Source organism: Dermacentor silvarum, chromosome 4 (assembly GCF_013339745.2).
Source record: "Dermacentor silvarum isolate Dsil-2018 chromosome 4, BIME_Dsil_1.4, whole genome shotgun sequence".
Taxonomy (NCBI): Eukaryota; Metazoa; Arthropoda; class Arachnida; order Ixodida; family Ixodidae; genus Dermacentor; species Dermacentor silvarum.
The window spans coordinates 115,110,621-115,137,209 of NC_051157.2; the positions used below are offsets into that span (position 1 = coordinate 115,110,621).

The 26,589-nt window shown below is 46.1% G+C and overlaps 1 protein-coding gene across 1 annotated transcript in view; it reads left to right on the forward strand.

Annotated features, from left to right (window-relative positions):
* LOC119448849 (condensin-2 complex subunit H2) overlaps positions 1–26,589 on the forward strand; it is a 146,686-nt gene that overhangs the window by 30,112 nt on the left and 89,985 nt on the right. Inside the window, exons 6-10 of the mRNA XM_049666525.1 lie at positions 1,354–1,426; positions 12,135–12,307; positions 19,916–20,094; positions 23,483–23,664; positions 24,397–24,592. Of these exons, the coding sequence (XP_049522482.1) occupies positions 1,354–1,426; positions 12,135–12,307; positions 19,916–20,094; positions 23,483–23,664; positions 24,397–24,592 (803 nt within the window). The remainder of the gene's footprint in view (positions 1–1,353; positions 1,427–12,134; positions 12,308–19,915; positions 20,095–23,482; positions 23,665–24,396; positions 24,593–26,589) is intronic.

Sequence of the window (26,589 nt, forward strand, 5' to 3'; positions counted from 1 at the left end):
GACCGTGTATTTACATGAGCACTTATAAAATGTGATGGCCACTTCCTGGATTTGTTTTAGACATTACTAAGCAGTGTGACTAGCAGAAGCAAACGTGCAGATGTCTTGGCCCTGATTGGCCAGTGGCATCCTGTGGTGGCAGAGAACAGTGGCACTCCGCTGATACCATGGTATCTGATATCTTGAGGTCATGCTGATGCGAAAGCTCAGATCAGCACACCTTTGAGTCCATTTTTAGTGACAAAAACAAGGTAGGGAAGTGCTGTGAGGGCATTGCACAGGCAAAATTTGCTGATAACTCTCTTTGTAGACAATGTAGTCAACACATTTTGATGGGAAAGATTCATGAAGGGAGACCCTTTAATACCAAGCCAATAACAGTCCAAACGTTTCATAAAACTTGTTGCAAGGTCCCTTTGACAGAGTTGTCTTAGAGAAGGGAGTCTGTTGTAATTTGCATGCTCATCTTTGCTGCTTTTAACGGCGTGCTTTCATGATGCTGAATATTTTTCTATGCATTGCCTATTCCAGTCAGCCATGCAAGAACAGGCACTTACATGTGCCACCTAAACTAGTGGCCTGTTACCCTGAATATAATATTGAGTAGTGAATAATGTAATCTTGCACTTAGCTGCACTACCTAATAAACCTGCTCGATTGCATGCATGGTTTACGATTTTGTTTACTGTTTTTGTTATGTACTCTCATAACTTATCTGAAAAATCTAGCTGGAATGGGTAATAGTGCAAGTATTATCAGCATTTTTAGCTCAAGAAATGTGCTTCTACAATGTTGAAACAATGAAAGTCCCACTTTTATTTTCTTCTTTGTAGGGTGTGCACTCCCAACAAAGATGTACAGTCGAACCCGGATACATTGAACCCACATATAACGAATTATTGTGTATATAGAACAGCTGTAAAATCCTTGTGAAAATTTCTGTATAAAATTTTTATTTTATAGAACTTTTTTTGTGATCCCCTTCAGATTTGATATATCCGGGTTCGACTGTATTATGACGATGTCCAAGTGGTGATTCTTAGCCATAAGAACATGATCATATTGATATCAGTAGATAGCATGGGATCAAGTATACTGAAGGCAAGCAAGAACATATACTATAGCAGTCTTAGACTCATAGATTATCCTTTATGCTTTGCTTTATGCCTTGCTTTATGCGATGCACAATAAGCATGCCAGTTATCTTTTTTCGTATCTGCTGAAAATTAAGGTATGCTTTAGGTAACGTTTTGTGGCTCCTTTACCAATACTTTTGAGTAGCATATCTGTTTGTTGTGCTGATTGCTTTGTGCACCACTCATCATTCCAAGTCCTGCCTTATCCTCGTTGCAGCCTAAAAGGTGACACACAGGAGAATGCCAAAGAAGGAGGCAGTTCATCAGCGCGGCGGAAAAAGGACGACACGGTGAGCTATAGGGCATGGACATATGAGCAATGAATTCATTGTGCATGGCAGGCGTAATGGGCTCACACAAATATAGTGCCGATTTTCTTTGAGGAATCTCCAGCAAAAATGCATACCTTACTTTGTGTTTACTCGGTAACCCCCTCAGGCATTTATTTTCTACTACCGTAGAATCTCAGTAACTTGTATGCCAACGGGGCACGGGAAATTTATTCAAAAACAGAGTTCGAGTTAAAGAGAGCCAGCCCCTTTAAATATACCGCCCAATCAATTGTGCAGTACAACATGCAAAACCAAAACCGTCACTGGGCTTGCATTGTAAATGTATTATCTTTCCTCTATCAGTGCGTGACATGTGCCAAAAGAAGCCTAGGTTCCGTATAAAGTCCAAAGTGTGACAAGATCGCGCCTCGCGCATTGTTTGTTGAGGGTGTGAGGGTGACTAGAGAAGGATAGTTGCTTGACGGCGCCGTACTCCCATGTGTCGAATGTTGGAGACGACGTGATCGAGTGCGCGCTAGGAGGGAGGGGGCAAGGGAAGGCGCGGAAAAGTGATCAAGCGCCAACTTGGAGGAGCGAGGGGGATATAGGTAATGCTTAGTAACGTGATCATGAGTGGTTTTTCCTGCTTCTTTTAAGGCGGATGTGAAAGGAGGGTGCGCGCTGCATGCTCTGCTTTTTTTATGGCGCACATTATTATGGTAGCTAGCGACACATCGAACCTTCGCCTTTGGCTTGGGTTTGTTCGAAAAGCGGTGCTTGGGAGTGAGAGATTTTGTTCAAAATAACCATTGCATGGTTTTTGTAGTTTGAATTCATTGGGCGTTTTTCTTATCCAAATATACATAGGACTTTGCTGGGACCAACAGAGCAGTTGGAATTATCCGTCAATTTGAATGAGAAGATTTTGAATTATCAGGATTTCTTTATATCAGTATAAATTCAAATGCAAACAAGGCAAAAGCAACTAGAATGTGTTGCGGTGTTTTCTGGTTTACCTGCATTTGTAACAATGGCGGCGCAGAGGTCAACTGCAGTGAAATTTTGGACAGTGTAAAAAGCGTTGTTTTGGATATTGTAGATATGGAGTAGGCCCTTTGTGCAGAGCATTACGTCTTAAATATGAGTGGATGTGTTTTGAAGCAAGCAGAAATTGACATCTTTGATACCAGGACTGAACAAACAGCCACCAATACACCTCACTGGAAGTTACACATGCCCCAGACTGTTGAGAAGGAGTGTGACTGCTCAGTATCACCTCCTATGATTATGCAGGGCCTGCGGCGCACTGAAAACTCTCGGAGGCAACATGTTCGTACTTGGGTCATATCTGCTAATCACCTGGTGCAGGTGTTGTTTGCGTAGGTGCTATTTGAAGGCCAATTTATAAGAAAATTAGACAATCGCCAGCTTTTCAACCTTGCCAAGATTGCTTCTATAGTATATACTAGTCATTTAATGTCAACATCTTTCGGACTCCCTAGAGGCCTCGAAGACGTCAGAAAAGTCGCGCTGTACGATAAAATAAATGGATGCCATTTATTGCCCCCAAATGACTCAGATCACCACAGGAACATTCAAAATAGCTTTGAACACCTGCCAGTACATATATTAGGCTTATTGGGGCTCATACTGTGACAGGAGACGGCGAGTGCACGCGTGTATAATTAAGGTATACATATTGTGTCTCGTGAGAGTTGGCCCCTTTCCACTCTTGGTATGCTTCACCGCGTAACATCGCTTTATTGCGGCAAAGCTACCTTTTGGGAATCGGAATTATGGAACGCACTGTGCTTTTCGTGCTTGGAAGCCATCGGTGAGGATTACAAAGGCGGAGTTAGCACCATTACTAACAGCGATGAATTCTTTCAGTGAAAAGCACGGCACCGAAGAGCAGGAAGCTTGGAAGCGAATGTCAAAGCAACTAGGCCTAGTGTTGCCATGGTCGTGGCTATGGCTGCCAGTGGAACAGCATGTGCAAATGGCGGTTCAAGGCTTCAAGATAATTGTCTCGTCGCAAAATCGCACGTTTAGTTCTCGTTCACAAGCTATACCATCATTCAACACTCCGCAATGATCTCATTTCTCAGCCACAATGCGTATCGCCTCGAATCGACCATCGTTGTAAGGTTGGTCTCGAATCATGTCACACTAAAACTTTTTTGCAGTCATTTTTCCTTCGGTCATCCATGGAATGGAACCACCTTCCTGCTGAAGTCATATCCATTCACGATAACCAAAGGTTTCGAGCGGCTTTAGCTAACATTGTGTAATCGAAGCATTTTTCCTACTATATGTTTGTAACCTAAGTGCATTTTGTATTCACCATTTTACTATCTTACTTTGCTACCAATTTCTTATGACGATTTAATCCTAGCTAAAACTGTATAATCAGAAGCCTTTGTACTTGAATGTTCTAATTGCTCTTATTATTTTTTATTTTATTTTCGTTTGGTGTAACCCACTCTCTTCTTTAATGCCTTTGGCCGTGAGGGTAATAATAAATAAATAAGTGGCGGCGGTGGCTTCGATTAATGCCGTTTCGGACCTATGTTTACGGCAAAATCGGGTGGCAAAGTGTTTTTGCGTCCAAAATTTCTGACGTTCTTATACATTTGCTTTACGGGGTACGTGGCAGTGCAGCGAAGGCATCTGAATTATCGACCATGTTCGAAAAATTGTTCGTTGACTGTATAACGAATTTAGCCACAGTGAAATTTTTTATAGCTTGCAGAATTCAAGCTCCGAAGTACACATCTAGGACTACACAGTGCTTAGAAATATGCTGCAGCTTGGCTGAGCGTCGAACTTCCATGTAATTTCACGTAAAATGTACTGTGATCAGTTTTTTTTCCTGTTTGTATTTCAATTTATGCTCATTGGGGTACATGTCAAATAATGCATCAAAACGAGAAATAATAATGAAAATAATTGTTCTTAATTGTAAAATTTATTCATATGCATAAACTGTGTTAGAGAAAGAGTTGGAGCATACACATCTGGGTGCTTGTTTGTGGCATCCGCGTTTGTCATCCTCGCCGATAGCTTCGAAGTGCAGAAAGTACGGCAAGAGTCAAGCATTCCTTAATTCTGGTGCCCAAAGGTCAGCTTCGCTGCAATACAGTAGTGTTATAAGGTTATGCATGTGCAATGTATTGTGGTGAAGCATACCAAGAGTGGAACGAGGCCACTGTCATGGGGCACAGTATGTAGTCTTTTTTAATTTTACACATGTGCACCCGCCATCTCCTGTCACAGTACCAGCACCGATATGCCTAATAAGTGTACTTATTCATCTATTTCGAATAAGAGAGCTATTTCGGGCGTGCCTGTGGCGATTTGTGCCCTTGGGGGTAGTTAAAGGCATCCATTCATTTTTTCGGACTGCCCAATTTTTTGTACGTTCTTGTGGCCCCTAGGAAGTCTAAAATCAGACATTGACTGTAACAATGGGTAGCAGCGTAGCAGACAACTAAATGTGTCAGAAATGTCAACATGTCTTTCTCTCACATGACCACTTTCTCTGTCATGACGTTACGACACATACACCTCTCGAGAAGCAAATATCATACAGGACAAGAATATCATTGCAGTACTATACATAGCACCCTCCTGCAAGACCTGTACCAAAATTTCCAAAGTAGCTCGCGTAGAAATCAGTCTAAGGATTCAGATGTGAAATCCACATTTCATTCTTTCTTTGTTGCAGTGAAGTAAATGCATTGCTCATCCAGTTGTGACACTTGTTCCGGTTCTCTAGGGCTAGTACACTGAGTGAATATTCAAAGCTGATCTACAGTGCCCCAAAGTACTTTATCTGACCAACAAAGGTAGTAGAGAGACAAGTTGTCACATGTGTCATCTAATGAAACTGTCACGCTGGTTTACGTCAAAAACCTTGTGCACTGCTACTGTAAGTTTTTCTATATTAAAGAATAGTGGGTGAAGTGTGGATGAAGGACATTCCTTGCTTCCTTTTTTTGAAGTTTTTCCAAGCTGCTGTTTGTTTTTATAACCTGCAAAGGCCAAGTTTGAAAAACTATGAAGAATATAGCGAGCGGACTTGCCTGACTTAGCGAAGCTATGGAGTGCCGTATTAACAGCATGGCGTTGATACCGATAATAACAGCAACTGAGTGTCTGAAGATTTCATTATGCCGTAAACTCCTCATGATTAACAAGAAGGTATGAGCAAGTTCAGCTCAACAAAAGTGCGTTGAATTTATAGGAAACTGACAAAGGTTCCTCAAAATTAAACTTGCTGATAAGCTGTGTTATCATATATTTATCTTGGGGGTTTTAAGGTTATGGTCACTTTGCTTAAGGGCTTGAAGCTGTCTAAAAGAGCTGCCCACAGACAGAGGACGTAATGGGCACATTAGCAGTTGCCTGTAGCTCTTCTGTTTTCATGAACATTTGCTTGTGATTTCCCTGTATGGCATCAATTCACAATGCATTTGTACTAGTCTATAATTATCTTTTTTCTAAAATGTCAGAAAGTCGGCTTCTTCGTTATACTAAACAGTTCTCAATTCTAGACGGAACAGCTTCCACAAATGCTACCTACTGCTTTCCACTACCTGTATGATCACTGTGGAATGTCTGGATGTGCATTGTGGTTACTATGTTCCATTTCATACATAGCAGGCAACGCTATGAAGGCTTGAAAAACATCTTACTGCTCGTGTTCGCAAACCAAAAAATTGTTTGACACAGGTGAAAGAAAATACAGGCTTGTAATTTGATGCAACACTAAATCTGATGCTTTTATGCTTGAAAATATGACATAGTTATTACATGGAAGGCATCGCCGATCGGAACCTGTTTACCGCCAAACAAGCAGAGTGACTCATTCCTGCGACCAATGGCCACAGCACACCCCTCGTACCCATGACCTAAACATAGTACATTGTATACTGGAAACACAGATGTCCAGAAATACAGTCAAGCTCGATATAGCGAACCTCGATTTAACGAAGTCTGCGATGTAAGAAACAATTTTCGTTTTCTGATCTTAGTTCCATTGAAAACCATCTACTTTTGCCTGCGATATAACAGCATTTTCGGCCATTTCAAACATGTACTTGGAGCTTGTATGGCTACTGGTAAACCTAGCAAAAACCAAAAATGTTGGTCGTGGCAGAAGTAATTAGTATTTGCACGCATGCTTCTGCATGAAAAGTTTGAGTAGTAAAAACATCATCGTGCGAACGGGATGATCGCATACCTGGAAGCGTAGTAAGCAGGAAACACCGGTGAGCCATCTGTCGTGCTGGTACAGAACTTGCAGAGTCCACAGGGCGTGTGCGGCAGCCCGGAGTAACAGTACCCAATCACGAAGGACATGGAGAGGCTGCTCGGAAGAGCAGTAGCCACTCTCAAAGGTTATGCTTTTGTGTGTTAAAGGTGCTGGAAGCTATATTTAGAGCCGGAAGCATGTCTTGTCTGCCATATTTCACCCCCAGCGAAGGTTCATTCTGTGCAAGGGTGTTGGAGTGAGTGAGTGGCAACACGATCAAGCGCGCAGAGGGTGCTAGGCAGGAGATGCGTGCTTACTTGCCACCCCCCCCAGCTTGCTCGTCACCTCCTTTAACCTGGCCGTGGCTGCGCATATCTGTCTACATGGCTGAGCACATATGCAGGGGACGGGGCGTATCTTGAAGATAATCTTTGGCAGGTGCATAGAGTTAAACGTGCAAAGGGCAAGCCGAGATGGCTGGTGTCTTCATGCTCCCTGTTCTCGCACGCTTAGAGTGTTAGGTTCTGTACTCTCAAGCTTCTGAGACGTTGTAAAGCAAAAAGAAGCACGAAGCATTTGCTCCCCGTTGCTGGCACTCTTCATCGTGCCAGCATTGTAACAGCGAGTGTTCGTGGTCATCGAGTGAGGCCTGTTCATATTTGCCTGTGCGTGTGACGCCATGCTTGTTAATTTGATTAGTAAACGAATGCTTACTGCAACCTAAACAGCCAATAAAGCTACGACCCTTGCTTCATGTAGCTGTCTATAATTTGCTTTCACTATCAATGCTTCTCCAGTAGGCAAAACTGCGACTTTTTTTCTCTTGGGAGGATGAATCTTCGTATCTTTTTAAATCTTTTTTTATTTGTTGGCGCTATTCTGATGGCTGCGGGCTCTAAGGGTACATTCACACTGGGGAATTTGGCGTCAAGAGCAATGTGAAATTCTATTCGGTGATGGCAAGATCCGCCAAAAAGGCCCTTTCTGTGCCGATCGGTTCCAGACTGATTTTTGGCGCCGCTGCATCCGGAATTCCTTGCTCACCAATCGGAATGTGAGTCAGTAGAGCAGGCGGGACCCACCACTGTAGCTGTCGTCGTTTCTTCTTCGGCAAATGCCTCTTCTGGTCTTGATGCGTAGCCAAAATGTGCTTGCCAGGAGTCCCAGAAGTATCGCCTCGTCTTCCTCGGGGCTTATCTTTGCGATTCACACTCACACACACACAACAAAAAAAGTACGCAAACATAATGTGTGCGGTGAAAGCGTGGGGCATGCGGTGAGATCCAGGATACCCTGCGGACGCTTGTAAGTAGGCGCATACTTGTGCACTCTAATTGTGCACGCTAATTTTTTCTATCGCGGTATCTTGAGAGCTTCAGCGACACTGTGGGCAAGCAATGGGAAAGATGCAGCATATCAGCGGCAGGAGATCTCTGGTCGTTGTAGACGCTGAATGCCCCAGTGTGAATGTCGCATAAGCGGGGTCAACAGGCGTCCAAGATATATGGCGTCATGCGGTCCACCACATGCAAATCTCGTAACGCTGCCATGAGCCTTGCCGATGCGTTGCTCTCAGTGCGATCTGCACCGCACACGCCAGCACTCGTAATCGTGCAATAATGGCCCAACCTTCTTGGTAATTTGTAAGTGCTTACTGACAAGGTCCTGTCCACGATGAATGTTCTGGGAATTTGTGAAATTATTTTTACTGCTAAAACTTTAAAACCTTGACGTAACGAAATTCACAATTTAACGAAGTTTTTCACTGCAAGTATGACTTCCTTATGTCGAGGTCTGACTTTACGTACGTTTGACGTTACGATGTAACTTGATGTGTGCACGTTATTGTTGTATATGAAGTTGTTCTGTGGTATCACAAATAAAGAATTGCACTGAAATTTACACGGGCCGATAAAACTCAGAATCTTTATTAGTTGTGTAATATTTTGCTACTGTTATCAATGCTTTGCCTTTCAGGCAAAACTGTGACTTTTTACTCATTGAACTAATACTAGAAAGAATGCAAAACTGCTACTGAAATTTCGGATGCCATATCGGATCTTGCTTGATTTTTGGACATGACATGCTCGCAGTGTCACAAGTTTACCACAAATGTGGTGACCATGAACAATGGGTTGTCTCCATCGCTTCGAGTTCATGTGATTTTAAAGCGAAGCTTTTTTTGTGGCGTCCGACAGATTTTGATGCTGCATTGGTTGGACCTGTGGGTGAAGATCGGTCTGCCGATAGCATTGTCCCAGTGCGGGCAGCACTATCAGCTGCGTACCGCCGATGTGTATCATCGACATGATACACATTGTCATGTCTTTGAGTCTTCGGCTCTCAAATTCAAGAAAATGATTTTGGTTTTTGTCATTGAAAATTGCCTTTTCTGATTGCCTGATAATCTGGAAATTTTTATGGACCCTTCCGTGTAAGAAAAATCGCTTGGTGACTATACTTATTTGCATGAAAGATCAAATCCCGTATAATGAAGTAAAGTGCCAATCTTGCCGACTTCGTTATATCGAGGTTTAACTGTGCCTTGTTTGTCTAGATCATGGAAGATGATAGACACGAGCACTGGCCTGTCAGCAATGCATTGGGTGTCTGTAACTAATCCCCAAGCACTGCGTCGTCTAGCTTTCTACAGTGCTCTTTCACAACTCACCTCCTCTCTTCGTCATCAGTATCGGCGTTGGCGCTGGCGTCTGCGGCCGAGAAAATCATCCCAAACCATCCCGACCACGCAGGCCCTCCGCGTGGCGCAGAGGCGTTAGTGAACTGATTCAAGCATGCGCACACGTGTCGGGAAAACGCGGGCGTGTCTTTCGTGTCTGTGCCGTTGACGACACGGAAACACGCACGGCACATGTGTAGTGTGCATGGAGGGAGGAAAAAGTTAGGAAGGAGCATCGTGCTTGAAGCCAAGCATGTCAGCCCAACACGTGATAGTCACGTCAGAACGCGCGGTAAATTTTAGGGCTCCTGCTGTGCATGCAGCGCTGCGGCAGGGCCTCCGAAATTCCCCAGAACAAGCGCGCATTTATTAGAATCCTACGGGCACGAAACGTCTCTGTAAATCTCCATTCTTGCTCCGTGATCTCGACGCAAGAGGTTACGTGTTGGGCCCACACGGAGCCAAGGGGCTGGCGTCATGGAGCGTTTGCTGTCTAAGGCTGCGTGACATAATTCTCCCTCCTAGTTTTATTGCGATAGCAATTTTATAGACACTCCAAGCGCATTTCTGCCGTTGCTGGATGTTCTTTATTAAGTTCGAGGGCGATAACACCGTCATTGCGTGCCGTATGCTGTATGTGCGAGTGAAAGCGTGCGAGGGGAGCCGGCGGACGCGGCTCATTTTGGCGCGCGCAAGAGGGGGAAGCTTGGGCCCACACGGAGCCAAGGGGCTGGCGTCATGGAGCGTTTGCTGTCTAAGGCTGCGTGACATAATTCTCCCTCCTAGTTTTATTGCGATAGCAATTTTATAGACACTCCAAGCGCATTTCTGCCGTTGCTGGATGTTCTCTATTAAGTTCGAGGGCGATAACACCGTCATTGCGTGCCGTATGTGCGAGTGCTGTATGTGCGAGTGAAAGCGTGCGAGGGGAGCCGGCGGACGCGGCTCATTTTGGCGCGCGCAAGAGGGGGAAGCTGACAGGAAACGCGCCGTCATCTGTCGTGCAAAAGGCCACGGGGGATCGGAGGGAGGGGGGCGGGGGGCATTGTTCTCCAACACCAACTTCGCATTTCGCGACCGCGTGCATGGGGAACCGCCAATCACGGCTTAATCTCGCGCACGCAGCGAGGGAGGCTGCGCGGGTAGGAGGGGAGGCATAGCTTGACTCCGGCACCAACTGTGTACTTTGCACGGCCGTGCATGGCCACCCGAGCCATATCTTGAAAGCAACCTGCAGGCGGTTTGTACCTTTTTGCATGTGGTGTTCTTGTCGCTCAGTTTGCTATGAGATAGCGATAATGCGGCCTAGAACGTGCGCTCATCTCCACTGGTAGGTCGCGTATGTTGTCTGAAGGTAGAAAACAAGCGTGTTGGCGCCATTATACGATGAATAATTCCATTTCCCGGCGACGCACATCTTAGCAGGCGACGGCTTGTACATAGTAGACGATGGAAGCGAGAAGCGTTTTTGGCAGAATAACTGTACGCTTTGAGCTCGCTGCTTTATTTTTACTGAGGAAAACTGTTTTGCTTTATCAAGAATATTATGTTGAGGACCTACAGTACAGTTTCTTAGGCGAAATGTCAAATTTGCGTCACGTTACGAAAGCAAATAAGGGTGATCAGCGCCATTTTGTTTGCGTTCGTGCCTACGTCATGGCTCGAAGAAAATGGCGGAAAGTCTAGATTTGAGCCCTCTTTCGTGCGTTTCATGGATTGTGATTAATTATAATTGATTCTCCAGGGCAGCATGTCGTTCCTGGAAGCCATGCAGCACTCATCCACTACAGGGTAAAAAGTCCTGAGCGCACTGTTGTGCTAACAGTGCGTCCGTTTTAGTAATGCTGTGCCGACACGGCTTCTGAACTATGAAAGCTGTTTCGTTCAACCTGGCTGCTTGCTTTTAAATTCAGGTCTGCCGGTAGCAGGTGTACTAACTGTGGATGGCTTGAGAGGGCTGAAGTTCGTGCATTTCAACTTCGAAAGCATGCTTCAACTCACTTTGAGCGCGATTAATTATATATATACAAGCAAAGGCACTGCGGCTACTACGTGGTTCACGATGTAGTCAGGACGAAGCCCTGGCCACTTTCCGTTTTAAATGTGGAGTTGCAGTTGTACGCTACGCACACTTTTGGCACCGCACCGACGTAGAGCTACCGGGGGAGTTGCAATGCCGTACACAGCACAAGCGTTTCTGCGCACTCTTTTTTTTTTCTTTATTTTTTTTTCTCTTCTTTCTTTCATTCCATTATTCCCCCCTTTTCGGGGGACTTGCCTCCATGATCGGGCCGCGCGTGTGACCCTTCCCAAATGTTTCTCGACTAATCCGCTAGGGCAGGGCGCATGCTCCATTATAAAGGCAGATTCCACTTAACAGTTTTCATGGCAAGAGAAAAAGCAATGGCAATTTGTTCTTGTATGGAAGAGGAAAATTTATCGCATCCAAGACAGTGAGGACCGAGCATCAGCTATGGTCACTTTTGCATGCCTCTGTTGACTATGACTGCAGATATGGTTGACAGTGACGCTAGCCTGTCAGTACGCGCTTTTGGTTTAATACTAGAATCTAACGAGTACGTCACTCTTAGTCAATTGGTCCGGAAAAAAGTGTGCATTGGAATCGAGTAACACTAGTCGGACGGCCTTATTCAGGAAAGTTGACACTGATGTAAACTTTACTCGGTGATATTTGTGTTTGTTGCGCTTTGTGATTTGCGAATTATGCTTTGAGCTGACAGCATGTGTTATTGACTGCTTTGTTTCTTTTTCTTCATTGCGGAGAGCAGCAGTTTATGATGCATGAAGACATGGAGGTTGCGGACAGCTTGGATGACCTGACGACCCCGCGGCAAGCAGCGCGGAACCAGGCCGCCGCGCAGCGGAATCAGTTCCGGAGACAGCGCCGGAGACCTCTGGCCATGGTCGTCTTTGACACGGAAAAGGAAACCAAGCTCTACGAGTGAGTGGATAATTTAGAACCACATTCAATTACAAATGCTACTGAAACTTAATTTAGTGAAGGTGTGCTTACAGCTAAAAAACTTTGTTACATTTGAAAATTTAGCTGAATTGGGCTTTTTATGTTTTATCAGGGTAAATAATTTTATATATTTACATAATAGCCCAGCTTTATGCATTGCATAGTAAGACGTCAATTTACAATATCAGCGTCATTATCTACGAATCAAGTACCGTCAGCCTCTGATTTTTCATACTGCCTTGGGACTGCAAAAACATATAAAAAATCAGACAGTCTGAAAAAAACAAATGCATGCCTTTAGCTGTCCTCAAGGGCTCGAATCGCCGCTGCCACATTAGAAATACAGTGGAATCTCGATGATACGAATCTCACGGGGTCACGAAAAAAATTCGTATTAGCCGAAATTCGTATCATCGAAACACAATAAAACTAGCCCAATTAAAGAGTCCAGAGGTGAACTCACTCAGGCGCACATACATAAAAAGCATTTGCAGTATAGGCCACTTATAACGTAACCGTTTATAGTGCAGAACTGGCTACAACGCGGCCTTTTCCGGCTCCCGTTTACCCTCCCATAGAACTCCATGTATACGCATACCGCTTACAGTGCAGCCGCGTGAGACGAAATTGTGGCTTCCGCGGGAAAATCTCGCCGACAAGGGCGGTAGCGAGCACGAGGTGCGCCCACCGATGGGAGAGGAGATCAATGAGGGCGATGCGGAGGAGGAGTATGAGAGGTGGAGCACGAGTCCAAGGGCGATAAAGTCGTCACCACCGCGTGCCGTATGTGCGAGTGAAAGCGCGCGGGGGACGCGCGCCTTCACGGACAGCGAACGCACAGCGGAGAGCAAACGTGACTTCCATTGCGCGAAAGGCTGTGGGGGTATGGGAGAGAAGGAGGGAGGGGGGGGCGACGCTGTGCCTGCGGCACCACATGCGTATGTTGCAACCGAGCGCAAGAGTAACTGGTGACGCAATCTCACCACGCAAAAGGAGCAAAGCGGGAAGGTAGCGCGGGAGGGAGGGAGGGCGGGCTCCTACTCTGCCAACAAATGCGTTCTTGTACGCTGTCGGTGTTGTCGCGCGCACCGTATCTTGAAAGCGATCTCCACACGGCTCTGACCTTTGTATGCGCTGTGCTTACGCCGCTCAGTTTCCGTTGAAGCGATAGACCGCACGAACCTTCGCTTGCTGCGGCGGCCGCGCGTGGGGAAGCGCGGCCGCCGCAGCGAGCGGAGACACAAAAAGAAAAGCACAAAAGCAACAAAAGCGCCACCGCTTCAAACTCTTCGCGCCCAGTCGCGGCTTCCGCGCTGTCCGGCGCCGCGTCCGCGCCTCCGCACCAAAAGAGAAAGGGAAAACGCGCATGACTGCGCACTGTTCTCTTTCGCGACCGTCGGTGGGGCGGCATTTATTCGTATCAACCCACGTGGGTCGAAAATCGATTCGTAACAACCGTTCTCTAGCACGTTGCAAAGTAATGGGGCTCGGCCGGGACTTCAGAAAAATTCGTATCATCCGGAAATTCGTATTAGCCTTGATCGTATCATCGAGATTCCACTGTAGCTTTAAAGGCCTGCCAGTACAATTACTATTAGGTGTCTCTGTGCTCATAGTGTGACAGGAGATGGCAGGTGCATGCTTGTATAATTACCTCTTTCGTTACTGCCAAAATTTCCTTATTTTCGGTGCTTTTATGCTTGTAACATTTTATTTCAAGGCATAATAGTCACAATGTATACTGCAATACTTAAGAATATAGCCTCATCACTAGTGCTTTCAATGGATGTATAGCAGTAATAATTGCTCAGACAATTTTTGAGAATCCTTATGGGAAACTTTAAAGAAGCACCTCAAGGAACACGCATGAAAGCAATTATTTGCTATTTTTAGTATAAGTGCAGTAACATCCAGGTTCTTCTTCCTTCCTCTCGAGGGTAGAGGTACAGTATTGCTTCTCCACTTGGGCATGCGAGACGCACAGCCAGAGACGGTTTCTGCAAGTGAAGAATACTGCCGCTATGGATAGCGGCGATAATTTTGCTGGAGGCTTCGGATGGGTGGAAGCAGACACAGATGAAGCTTGAAGACACTTTGTATTAAGAACTTTTTACAATAAATACACATAAAAATGCAATGTGGAACTGGAACACATAGGGTGACCTTATATCGGCAGAGTCGATGGTGCCTAGCACCTGAAGTTTAGTCCAGAACGCTTGGTCGGGGCAACGGGGCCATGTTTTCTATCCCTCTGTGCCCCACCCCAAACGTTTACCGCCCAATCGCCACTGAGTGGTTTTGAGGATGGTCCGCCGGCATACCAATCGCCAATCCTGTACGAGGATCATCGTGTGAGTGGTCTGCCAGCTATTCAAGCATTGAGCCTCGTCTACGCCCCCTTTCTTTTACCACGGTCTAAGGTGCTTGCTTCTCTCCCTAAAAACAACATAAAAAAAGACGCAACATGGAAGAGAGTTACGAACGCAAAGCTATCGTACATTCCACGAAAGTAAATAGTACACAGTGTAATGCAAGAGGGTCCAGCACAGTGGGCGCAATTGAATACTAATAAGCAGGAAGCACCTGCAAACTAAGGTGGTAGGGTGATTGACATGCTGCGTTGCCCCATCCCACTCTCGTAATTGCGTACGACCTTTAGAAAAACCGATAATGTAGTAAGTGCTGGCTACATGTCAATGGAAGCTGTCACTATGACACTTTAGGCTCGCGTACACTTGGTAATCAAACACTGGCTCTGAAAGGGGTTCCCACGATGGTCGAAATGGTCATGGTGTGCACAATCAATAATGGCTATGGCGTACATGTGTTCTGTGCTGGTGAGACGCCTTGCCTGGGCACGTCGGGAGCCAGAGACGGACATGAACTTCTTAGCTTTTGCCGTCAAACAATTATCCCAATGTGTTTCGCTCATTAAGCAAGGACCATTGCCAACATACTGGCAGCGCTCTCTTTACCCTATCTTTGCAATTGTTTCGTTTGGCAGGACCCGAAGGAAGGGAAATGCAAGCTTCTCAAGCTAAAATTAAAGTAAAATCGCGCTTTTCCAGCAGCAGGCTTACAAGTACTGGGAGTAAAAGAATATCTGAAATATACGAAATGTGTGCCTGGGTTCCTAGTTCCCAACTATTTTAAGTCAGATCACGCAAGAAAAATGATTATGGAGAATTGTGGGCATCAATACTAGCCACAGTGATGCCCATGCTATGCGGGAAAGCAGTAACTTCGCAAATGTGAAAACGGGTAATTTTGTATTTCCAAGGAGCATTTGTTTTTACTCATTGCAGCATGCACCTGGTTTGCTTTTTACAGCTTTTTTTAGTGAGGATGCAGAAGCCTCCTCATGCTTAATTATTGCATTTGATCAGCTTTTCTGTGCAAGCAAAGTGCTCTAGTGTGCATTCAACTGGCTCTGGAGCCTCCACAGGTTCTGTACAGTAATGTGAAGTGTTGCACGATATTGTACACTAACGAATAAGGGCACTTGCACAGGCAGTGTTCATAATGCAAAAGATTAGACTGCTAGTCAAGCTTTGGTTGAAGGTCAGTCTGAAATCGACCGCGAGCTCTTGTGGAAGTAAAAGGGTTGCTCGTAATAATTTGTACATGTGCTGTCAAAGCCCACATGGATAAAATCAAGCCACGGTGGGAAAAATAAATTTGCATTGATATTAGTCGAATGCATTTATCAAATTAATGCACACTCATGAGCTTCTACTATTGTTTTAGGCACCTATAAAGCAGCCTGTAAATCAGATGAGAAGATTCACAACTTGAGAGAAACATCTGTGTCTTCACTGATGCTTTCATTTTAAAACGATGTTGCCATGTCAACCAAAGTGCAAATATTGCGTCATTTTATTGAAGTGCAAGGTACACAGGAAGCTAGTTTCGTAGATGGCTCCAGTTGAAGTTTTATTTTTCGAGACCTGCCAATCCGCCTAAAATTGTCAAATGTGACAAATAGTTGAGTCGTCATTTCAGATGGCGAATGATGTTGCTAGTCAAAGAATTTCAATGATAATGTTTGACAACGCATACAAAAGCTGTCAATCAAATTGATCGATAGTTGGCAAATTGATCGAAACAGTTAAATAACATTTTATGTTCCGCGACAGTGTCTTCTTTGCACTCGTAGTATGCTTTCCCGCAATACATTCCCTATGCTTGACCGCGTAACACTGCCATATTGCGACGAAGCTGACTTTTGGGAACCGGCATTTGCACACTTTAGACTCTTTCCGCGCTTTGTCACTCCAAGAAGTCCGAAAAATTGGAGGCAAATGGTTTAATAGCTCAAATTCCAGGCGTCATCATGTATTGGCCCCATGGGGTACGTGGTGGTGCCTCGAAGGTGTCCGAATGGTCAGTCGTGCAAAAAATCGGCTTTCTGGGAAATTTGTCATTGACTGTAACTGTATTTCTTAGTATTTCATTCGTGCCCTGCAAAGTATGCAAATTGTTTTTCTCACCCAATTTATTGTTGCTTGTTTCTGCTACCCTGCTTGTTTATGACCCCATAATAAATGTGCCCAACACTCATTTGTTATTGATTTATGCGAATAATCGCTCGTGGGCCAGTGATTAAGACATTCTCGGCATACAGTTAAACCTGCTTATAACGAACCTCCATATAACGAATTCCTGGATATAACGAAGTTTTTCGATTCCCCGCCGTTACTCCATTGAACCATTGAAGCACATGTATTTGAGACCTCTACGTAACGAAGTGGCAGCGGGAGACCCCCTCGTTATAACGAATTTTCCCCTCCGACCACCTAGAGATTTCGCCCCAAATTGTGTCATTTTTGCGCGAGCAGCAACCGGAAGCGCCTTCTCCGCCGCGATGGAATGCGAAGCGAGCGCACGTGTGCGAGGCGGCCCTGCATCCCTCGACCCGGCAATCTTGCCGCCGCGGGCGTGACCTTTCCCCCGCCCTTCCTTAAATCTGATCCTGCCGCTTGCTGCAGCTGGCCTAGCCCGCCAAGCCGGCACTCTCTCCTTTTCCAGCTGATGTTGCCGACGCGCTGGTACACGCTGTGGCACATCAGACTCGATGAGCGCGGACAACCGATATCAAACGCTGGCGGCGTGTGGATGCGCCGCTGGAGAAGCGAGCGAAGTGACCTTCGTGCTGTTGTCTATCGCTTCAACGCAAACTGAGCGCCGAGAACACACAGCACGCAGAAAGCTACGAGCCGCCGACGCACCTACGCTGCTAGACTCTGCCCCAACGCATATCGCTTTCAAGATACGGCCTGCGCCACCGCGCGCCGCCCTGCTATCCCTCCCCCCTCGCTCCCTCGCCGGTGCCTCGAGCGCAACGGAAGAAGGCGCGCTTCCTCCCTGCTTTTCTTGCGCGCGCGAGATTTAGACGTGGTCGTCGGCTCCCCTCGCATGTTTTCACTCGCACATACAGCATACGGCGCGCGGCGACTGCGTTATCGTCCTTGAACTTTAGGGTACGGCTACGCTAGCGGGAAAAACACGCAGCAAAAATGCGCGTCAGAAACGCGCGGAAACGTGTCATGCTGCGCGCGGCAAAAGCGGCAGGAATCGGGGGTCTTGTGGCGTGCCGCGCGAAATGGGTTCTGCGGCAAATGCCGCGTTCCACGAGATGAAGAACCAATCAAGAGCGACGAGGGTGACGTGACGGAGCCATCACAACCGGAATGCCGCCGGTCCGCGCTGGGTTTTCAATCGGCGATCGTCATCTCTTGCATGAAACAACGAGCGTTCACGGTGTTGCTCGCCTGTTCGGAGAGCGCGGGAGATCTTATCGCGCTGCCGTGCGGTGAGACGCGTGTGCCACGGTGGCCTCGCGGCAAGGCGCTGACGCACGGCAACTTGCCGCTCGCTGCGTGACGCGCGCGTTATTTGCCGCTAGCGTGGCCGTACCCTTGTATACGGAATATCTATGAGCCAAAACCAATTTTAGGGCTACAAGGCGTCATGGACACCATCGTTATATAGCAAATACGGATCTCAAGGGCCATACTTTTGCTGGCGGAAACCCAAAATACGTCATAGTTGTCACCCCCGGCACTTTGGGCGGCTAATGCCATCGTCAGCCACCAAGCCAAGCGACATGAAAAGTCAAAATGGCCGCTAGGGCTGGTGCGGGATGGCACTTCGCAACGTATGATGCAGGAACGGTCCCACAGTTGCGACGCAACAGCGGGGTTACCTATGCATTGTGTTCTATGGGAGCTGTGCCTGGACCGGTCGAAAACGACGTAACAGCCGGGAAAACGCAGCCCCCGGGAACGTAACAGCGAGGTTCTACTGTAACACTATACGATGCTAAGACGCCATCGTGATGCTCGCTCTTTGTTTCCGATGCCTCGCGCTTGTGCAAAACGACACGCGCCCACGCATGCGGTACCTGGTGTGACATTCCGAGGATGAGTGCTTCGACGAGAACGGAAAACGGGTGCGCGTTACAATTGAGGGCGCGTTAGAATCGAGTAAATACGGTAAACGTTTATTTTTCGAATTTTTTTGCCGAACCTGCATATAATGAAATCCTCTTTATAACGAAGTTTTTCGAGAATTTGTCAATTTCGTTATATCCAGGTTTAACTGTATAACAAGTAGGCTGTTCTGCTTACTGTATTCAAGAAATGCTTGCAGAGAGAAAGAAAGAAGGAAGGTAAGAAAAAAATCATGTGTGGCTCATACTTGCGTTGGATATGTGGGTATGAGCCGCCGAGAGCAGGAGCGGTAGAGATCTCACAGGATCCTGACACTGCCGTGCAGTGTGCCGTGGCTATGAACGCTGAGGCTCATATGCTAGTCTGTGACGATGGGGCGGACTTGATGCAGCTAACTCACTACTTGGCAATCACGCCAGGCAAAAACAAGATGCCGGTGTCCTTGCTCTTTGACGAACATGCCGAAGACACTCAATATAATCAATGATGATAATATATAAATTTACTATAGCAATATTCACTACAGCAGACCCACCATAATCACAGCTTCGCTGGCTTCCATCTTCACAGTAATGGAAGGGTACTGAATTTTTTATTGCTCATAAATGGCACCAACTCCACGCTTGATGTCGGCACTGACGAGGGCCACGATAAATCAAGGGAAGTGCTGTGTAGTGACTATTGTAAAGAAACCTGTGATAGTTTAGTTGTCGCAGTGCAGTCAACCTCAGTTCAAGTTGCCAACCAATGAAAATTTTGTGCATGCTTTGATACTTTCATCTCTTTTTAGTGACAGCATGACAATGGTCGAAATACAGGCAACAGATAGCGTGCAAGTGTATGTGCATGTAGCAGTGTGTTACAAACTTTTTAGCCACTCATGGAACAAACACTTATTTTCTGACTAATCCGTTATCTTGAACTCTTGAATGTTCTGACCTTTAAACTGTCTCTACCGAGTTTGAATCATCAGTCAGCGACAGTAACTTAGCTTTAGGTACACATTAAAGAGTCCCCTTGGTTGGTAGTCAAAATTAATTCGGAGCCATCCGCTGTGGCGTCCCTTATAGCCCACTGTTCAGCTTCTGGATGTCAAGCCCAATCAACAATAACCACATGTTCCCTGTTCGTGCAGCCTCAAGGACGATGTGGTGGGTTACCAGGTTGACTATCGGCTGTACACTGGAGTGCACGAAATGGCCGAGTCCCAGGATGAGCAGCAGCAAGAGAATGGTCGGGATGCTGATCCTTCCGCTTTGCTTTCCATGTCACCTATGGGCTCCACTCTGGACATGGCCGATGATTGCGGACCAGGTATGCTTTGCATGATTCTAGCTGTTGGCTCTTTTTAAACAAGATTGCCGGCTTTTTTTCTCTTCGTTCTCTTTTCCTGTTTTCTTTTTTTTTTTTCTGCCATTTAAAAGGATTGTAATTGCTGGATTATAATGTGCCCCTGAACCTAACACGCACCCGATTTTTACAACACGAAAAATAGTTTGCCACTGATTTTGTGATCAGGAGATAGGAAGAAAAATTAAGGGAGGAAAGGAAATAAAATATGGAGAATTTACCGGCACAGAATGTGGCTTTATTCACACCTGTCAGACAGCTGTTTGTTGCTTTTGATGGACCATCACATGTTCTTCGTGCAGTCTGTTGTGTTTGTGATTTCCCACTTTTCGAGTCACTCCACAAGCATAGCTAACAGGGCAGTCTCGACTAACCCACTTTGCCAATGCTTTCAGCAGGGATGCCCCATGCAAGTCTCTGGAATGCCAAATACATGTGATGCAGCTTGGTTCCACTGGCCTAACTTGTGAACTAGATTCTCTTTACAATGAACTGTCATTATAAAAGCTGCGCATTGTGATTATCAGCCTCCACAGAAACATGTTCTTTCGTCATTTTCTGATGACAGTAGTGACACCATTGGCTGTAATGGTAGGATCTTTCCAGTGCAACAAACATGGTTTTCATTTAATGTCTGATTGTTAGCTGCAGGCAATGTCAGTGCAATCAGCATTCTTTGTCTACTTCATAATGGCAAATGGCTTCATAATGGACTTTATATGGAACATCTATGAGCCAAAACCAATTTTATGGCCGCAACGCGTCATAGACACCATCTTTAGATAGCAAATACGGATCTCAAGGGCCATACTTTTGCTGGCGGAAACCCAAAATACGTCATAGTTGTCGCCCCCGGCACTTTGGGCGGCCAATGCCATCGTCAAGCCACCAAGCCAAGTGACATGAAAAGTCAAAATGGCCGCTCAGGGCCGGTGCGGGGTGGCAGTTCGCAACGTATGATGCGGGAACGGTCCCACAGTTGCGACGCAACAGCGGGGTTACCAATGCATTGGGTTCTATGGGAGCTGTGCCGTGACCGGCCTGAAAACGACGTAACAGCCGGGACAATGCAGCACCCGGGAACGTAACAGCAGGGTTCTACTGTAACACTATACGACGCTATGACGCCATCGTGACGCTGGCTCTTCGTTTCCGATGCTTCGCGCTTATGCGAAACGACGCGCGTCCACGCATCCAGTACCTGGGTGTGACATTCCAAGGACGGGTGCTTCGACGAAAACAGAAAACGGGTGCGTGTTACAATCGAGGGCGCGTTAGAATCGGGTAAATGCGGTAAGCATTTCTTTTTCTAATTTTTGTGCTTAACCTGCATATACCGAAATCCTCGTTATAACGAAGTTTTTCTGTATTTACCCACTTCTAATGCACACCTTTTTTCGATAAAAATAGGTCCAAAAATTGCATGCACGTTAGAATCAAGTACAAACCTAAACCCGCCCCATAACTTTCTATGGCCACGCCATTACAATGCAGTGGCAGTTTACTCGTTGCTGGCAACCATGGTAGCACATTTTCTTGCCGTTTTCTGCAGTCACAGAGCCATTTTTGATCGGATAGAGTGCTGCCTTTGTTACAGTGAGCTGTACCAGTGTGATCTACTCGTGTATTCGCTCCGCAGACTATCGTGCTTGATAAGTTCCACAAATAGATTCAGCAGCCATGAAAACTCGGGTGTGCGTCAGAATCAGGGGCGCATTAGACTCGGGTAAATATGGTACCCTTGACAGTTGTCATGAGATGAGTTCTGCCGTAATTTCTTTATCTCTACTTCCTGAAAAAAAAAAATATATATATATATATACTGTGCGTTAGAATGAGATAAATACGGCCACATAGCAGTTAACAGTAGCCCTAGCCACATAGCAATAAAAGGCCGCAGCTTATTTCTAGTGCTATCAATAAATGAAGCACTGTTGGAGGGTCTACCATGTATGTCAGCCTTGTTAGCATTGTTTCACATCAGTTTTGGTTGCCAACTAAGAAAATGACTGTAAGGAGCACTAGCAAGTGTTTCTAAAGCAACTCACCAAAGAATCTCTCTCCACTGCTAAGTTGTCAAAAGAAAAAAAAAGGATAAGTTTTGCGTTTTTATTTGCTTATGGCTGCAGTACGTGTCTTGCAGGATGAAAACGACTCTGTTGTTCCTGCCAATTCAAACAAATGTGCAGATACTCTCATTTGCCGACAGAAGCAGCAGCAGTGTTACGTATGGTAAAGTTTCAAACAACTGGAAATTGCTTGTTTGCTTCTTTTTTTGGCCTTATGATAGGCTCAAGTAGTGTATTGAACAAATTGAAGTCTGAAGAAAATTACGCCATAAAATGAGATGGCAGCTTTGGGTTATAATTTGAATCTACTTAAAATCACATTTCCCTTGGGAAAACTCGGAGGACAACTATTTATGTCATGTTTGGGTAAAAAAAATGGCCCAGATGCTGTATCCTTGGGATGCCCTTGACAGGATATTCTCACATGGACTTCCAGGATGTACTACAGTGAAATCCCCATAATTCGAAATCTCTTAATTTTAATTGACGGATAATCCGAGCGGCTCTGTTGGTTCCGAGAGAGTTCTATGTATTTGAATCGAGAAAAGCTGCTGCACATTTGATTTCCAAAAAATGGTGCAATGGTTACGTTAAAGAAACGTGGACGGCTTTTCGGACAAACCCAAGCTAAAGGAGAAGGTTCGAGGTGTTGCTAGCTACCGTAATGTCATGCGCAGTAATAATGACGGGGAAAGATGCGCGGGAAGCTGAGACTGAACCGGAGCAAGCAGAGTGGCGTGCACTCTCCTTTCCCATCTGGCTTAAAAGGAGCGGGAAAGAGCCCACTATCGTGTGCTTAATATTTTTACCGTGTGCTCACTTGCCCCCCCTCCCTTTTATCACGTCATATCCAACACTGGGCACGCGGGAAGATGGCGCGCATCAAGCCCCATCTTTTTCGGCTCACCCTCGCACATTTTTTCCTCTCACCCATGGCGAATGGTACGTGAGGCGCGATATTATTGTACTTGGACTTTACACGAAACCTAAGGTTCTTCCAGCACATGTCGTCTTGCGCACTGATGAAGGAAAGACGAGACTTTTTCAATGCGAGCCCAGTGACGTTTTTGGTTTTGCCCATTGTACTGCACAATTTATCGGGCACTATATTTTAAAGGGCCTTTTTTATTTCGAACTCTGTTTTATTCAAATAAATTTCCAATCCTTTTGGAGTTCGAATTAACGAGATTCTACTGTATTTGTCAGAGTGTTGCAGGAGTATTGGGACATTTCAAGGATGAAGCGTTCTCACAAAATTATTGCCGTTGTTATACCTTGCCCAGCCTCTCCACTGTCGGTGATAGAGGATGCTGAAATGGTCCCCTTCTGTGGAGACATCGGGGCCTTCGAGGAGTGCCCAGCCAAGCCAGACGTGGAGGAGACATCCACAGTGCCTGTTCCTCCGGTCCGGCAGTCAAACCTCGCCAAGCGCATCAAGGAGGAACGCATCAAGCACGAGGTAGCGGTGACTTTGGCACACACTTCTGCATGAAACAAAGCGGTTACCACTGTTTTGCGGCCTGAACGTAATGTATTAAGTAAGCACAGTTTTTGTCAAAAGTATGCGGGCTAAATAGCACGTGATAGCAAGGCAAACTGCAGGCTGGAGTTTCTTTAGCATGCCATAAGTTTCAACGCATTCGAGAATGAAACGAGCTCTCATCAGGAAAAGAGCCCCCCCTCCCTCCACTCCTTCCTGCCTACGCCCCTGTCTGGTAGCAAAAATTGCCAAATGCGTACCAAGATCAACTTGAAATGGCACATCCTGCACGTGCATCTGTGTTTTGGGCAATGGCTTGACTTGGCTAGAGTGCAGCCAGTCAGCCAACGTGCTAATTCCGTGTGATCACACTGATCGGACAGTTGCATTTTAACAGGGCAACGTGTGTTTGTAATTCAGTGTTTTTCACATGCCCTGTATTAGCACATCCAGCTGCCAACAGGCCATCAAAATCGCATTTGATTTCTTTTTGCCAGCATGCAATTCTACATTTTTTATTTTTCCAGCAATATCTCTGTTCGCCTATGATGTATATTGCATATAATTAAGTGATTTACATGTCGGTTGCAACTTCCTAATGACAAGGTTCGACTATGTTTACCATTTGTGTCATGCTGGAGCTGTTTTGAATCTAGCTCTCGAGCAAAATTTTTAACTTGAATTTTATTTCTCCATCTTTTCGTGCCACGGAAACAGCTGCAGCAGCATCCAGCACAGCCATTCATAGTGATCAAAAGGCTACATGACCCCGTGGAGGAAGTGCTCGGGAAGGATAAGCCGCTGATGATTCGCCGAAAGCGGAAGAGGGCCTTAGACGACTCCAGCGACAGTGTTTCGACTGTCATCGTCCCTGTCGCCACCATCTGGGTCAAGCAGAGCCACTATCCGCATTGTAAGCCAGAGTTTTCTAGGATATCGACCATCACGCTGATGGTAAACAGTCTAGTTTCATGGGAAGGTACAAAGAATAGTCAATTTGGTAATTTTTTCCATATTTTTTTTCATGGTTCTCGGGCATTTCTTCATCAAGTGGCGAAATATTCGAACAAAATGTGGAGTTTAAGCTTTGAAAATCTCGCTATTCTAGTGAGCTGTCGTCAAAATGTTTTGAGTAACTGGGGCTCATGCACCAAAATGCTTTGAGGAAGTGATGCACCATCAATCACATGAGTTCTTGCAGTGTTCCCACTTTGTCACCACCTTGGAGCTTCAAAAAGCTGCAGTTCTCCATCAAGCCCTCATGAACGGACATGACATCATCTTTCAATGGCTGCCGGGGCACTGTGGCATCGTCGGTAATGACCTTGCCGATGATGCCGCCCGGTCAGCCCATAAGGAAACCCTGACTGTTCCTATACCCTTATCGAGGACAGACGCTGCGAGGGGTCTTCGTTTACTCGCTCAAACCGAGACAGAAACGTCATGGAGCAGTCCGATTTTTACGAACTGTCATCTCCAACGGCTGGATCCTACACTGAGGCTACAAATTCCATCGAACTTCCCCCGCCGTGATGCAACTTTACTTTGCCGCCTCTGGTTAGGAGTGGCTTTTACGAAAGCGTACTCATTCCTTCTGGGCATGTCCGACACACCAATCTGTGACTCGTGCAACTGTGAGGAGATGGTGGAACACGTGTTGTGTTTTTGTCATCTTTATGAGACCGAACGTGACCTTCTCCGGAGTATGTTAAACCGATTAGACAGCAGACCGTTTTCAGAGACAAAGATTCTTGGACCGTGGCCCCACGCGTCGCAGGCTTACAAAGCGACGCGGGCATTGTTACAGTTCATGAAGTCGACTGGCCTCAGTGACCGATTGTTAAGTGTTGGACAACCGCACGTGTTTATACTGCGAGTACTTTCTTCCCTCTCTCTCCTTTCTTTTCATCCCTTTAAACCCCTTCCGTGTGTAGGGTAGCAAACCGGACGTGCTTCTGGTTAACCTCCCTGCCTTTCCTTCTTTTTTCCTCCTCCTCCTCCTCCTGCAGTACTGCACATCTATAAGCAACAGTAAAAGAAAAGAATGCAACCAGTGGGGGGGGAAAGAAGCAAAACAAGCGTGACGATTTCTTGCTGTAGCCAGTCGGTGCACAAGGAATATTCCTATGGGATGCAACGAAGTGGAACTGCTGGTGGGCCTATATCATGCACATAAGGGAAGCGGTGATATTGTACATTTCGTTGTCTGCAAGTGATGTGTTTGACTATCGCAGCCAATGATCATCTGGCTGGCACATATTTCCTTTGAACTCTACTGTTGCATCCTAGCCGCTGCGCAACAATTATTGGGACGTGATTTAAAATAAATGTGGGGATCTGCTTACTTTTTCTTACGTTTGACACTGTCGAAAAATGCAACAATGCCAAGTCTGAACTGGGACATCAATGCTGTTTGTCACAGATTTCGAAGATATTGTTACGTTGCGGAGGTCACATATGAAGATGTATATTTACATACAAGACAGGCAACCATGTACAAACAAGATGGCTGTCGAGACCGATTTCACCTCGACACGTCAAATCGTCGTCTTCTGGCTTTGGCGCCATTCTTGGTTACGCCGTAACATAACTCCCACCTGCAAAGGCGCCGTCTCAGTGCTAACTATAAGGGAGGTGAACGTGTGGCAAAGTAAGGGTTCAGCCGGGACACATGCACAACGTCAGTGGGGACACGCGAGTCCAGCGGAGCGATCTCGTAGTTGACGTCACCAAGCTGATGCAATATCGTGTAGGGCCCTGTGTAGCGCGACATCAGCTTTTCAGACAAGCCGATGTGGCGACATGGTGTCCATAGGAGGACAACGGAGCCAGGAGTAAATCGAACGTCCTGATGTCAACTGTTGTACCGGATATTCTGTGCGGCTTGAAACTCTGTGAGCCGAGAGCTGG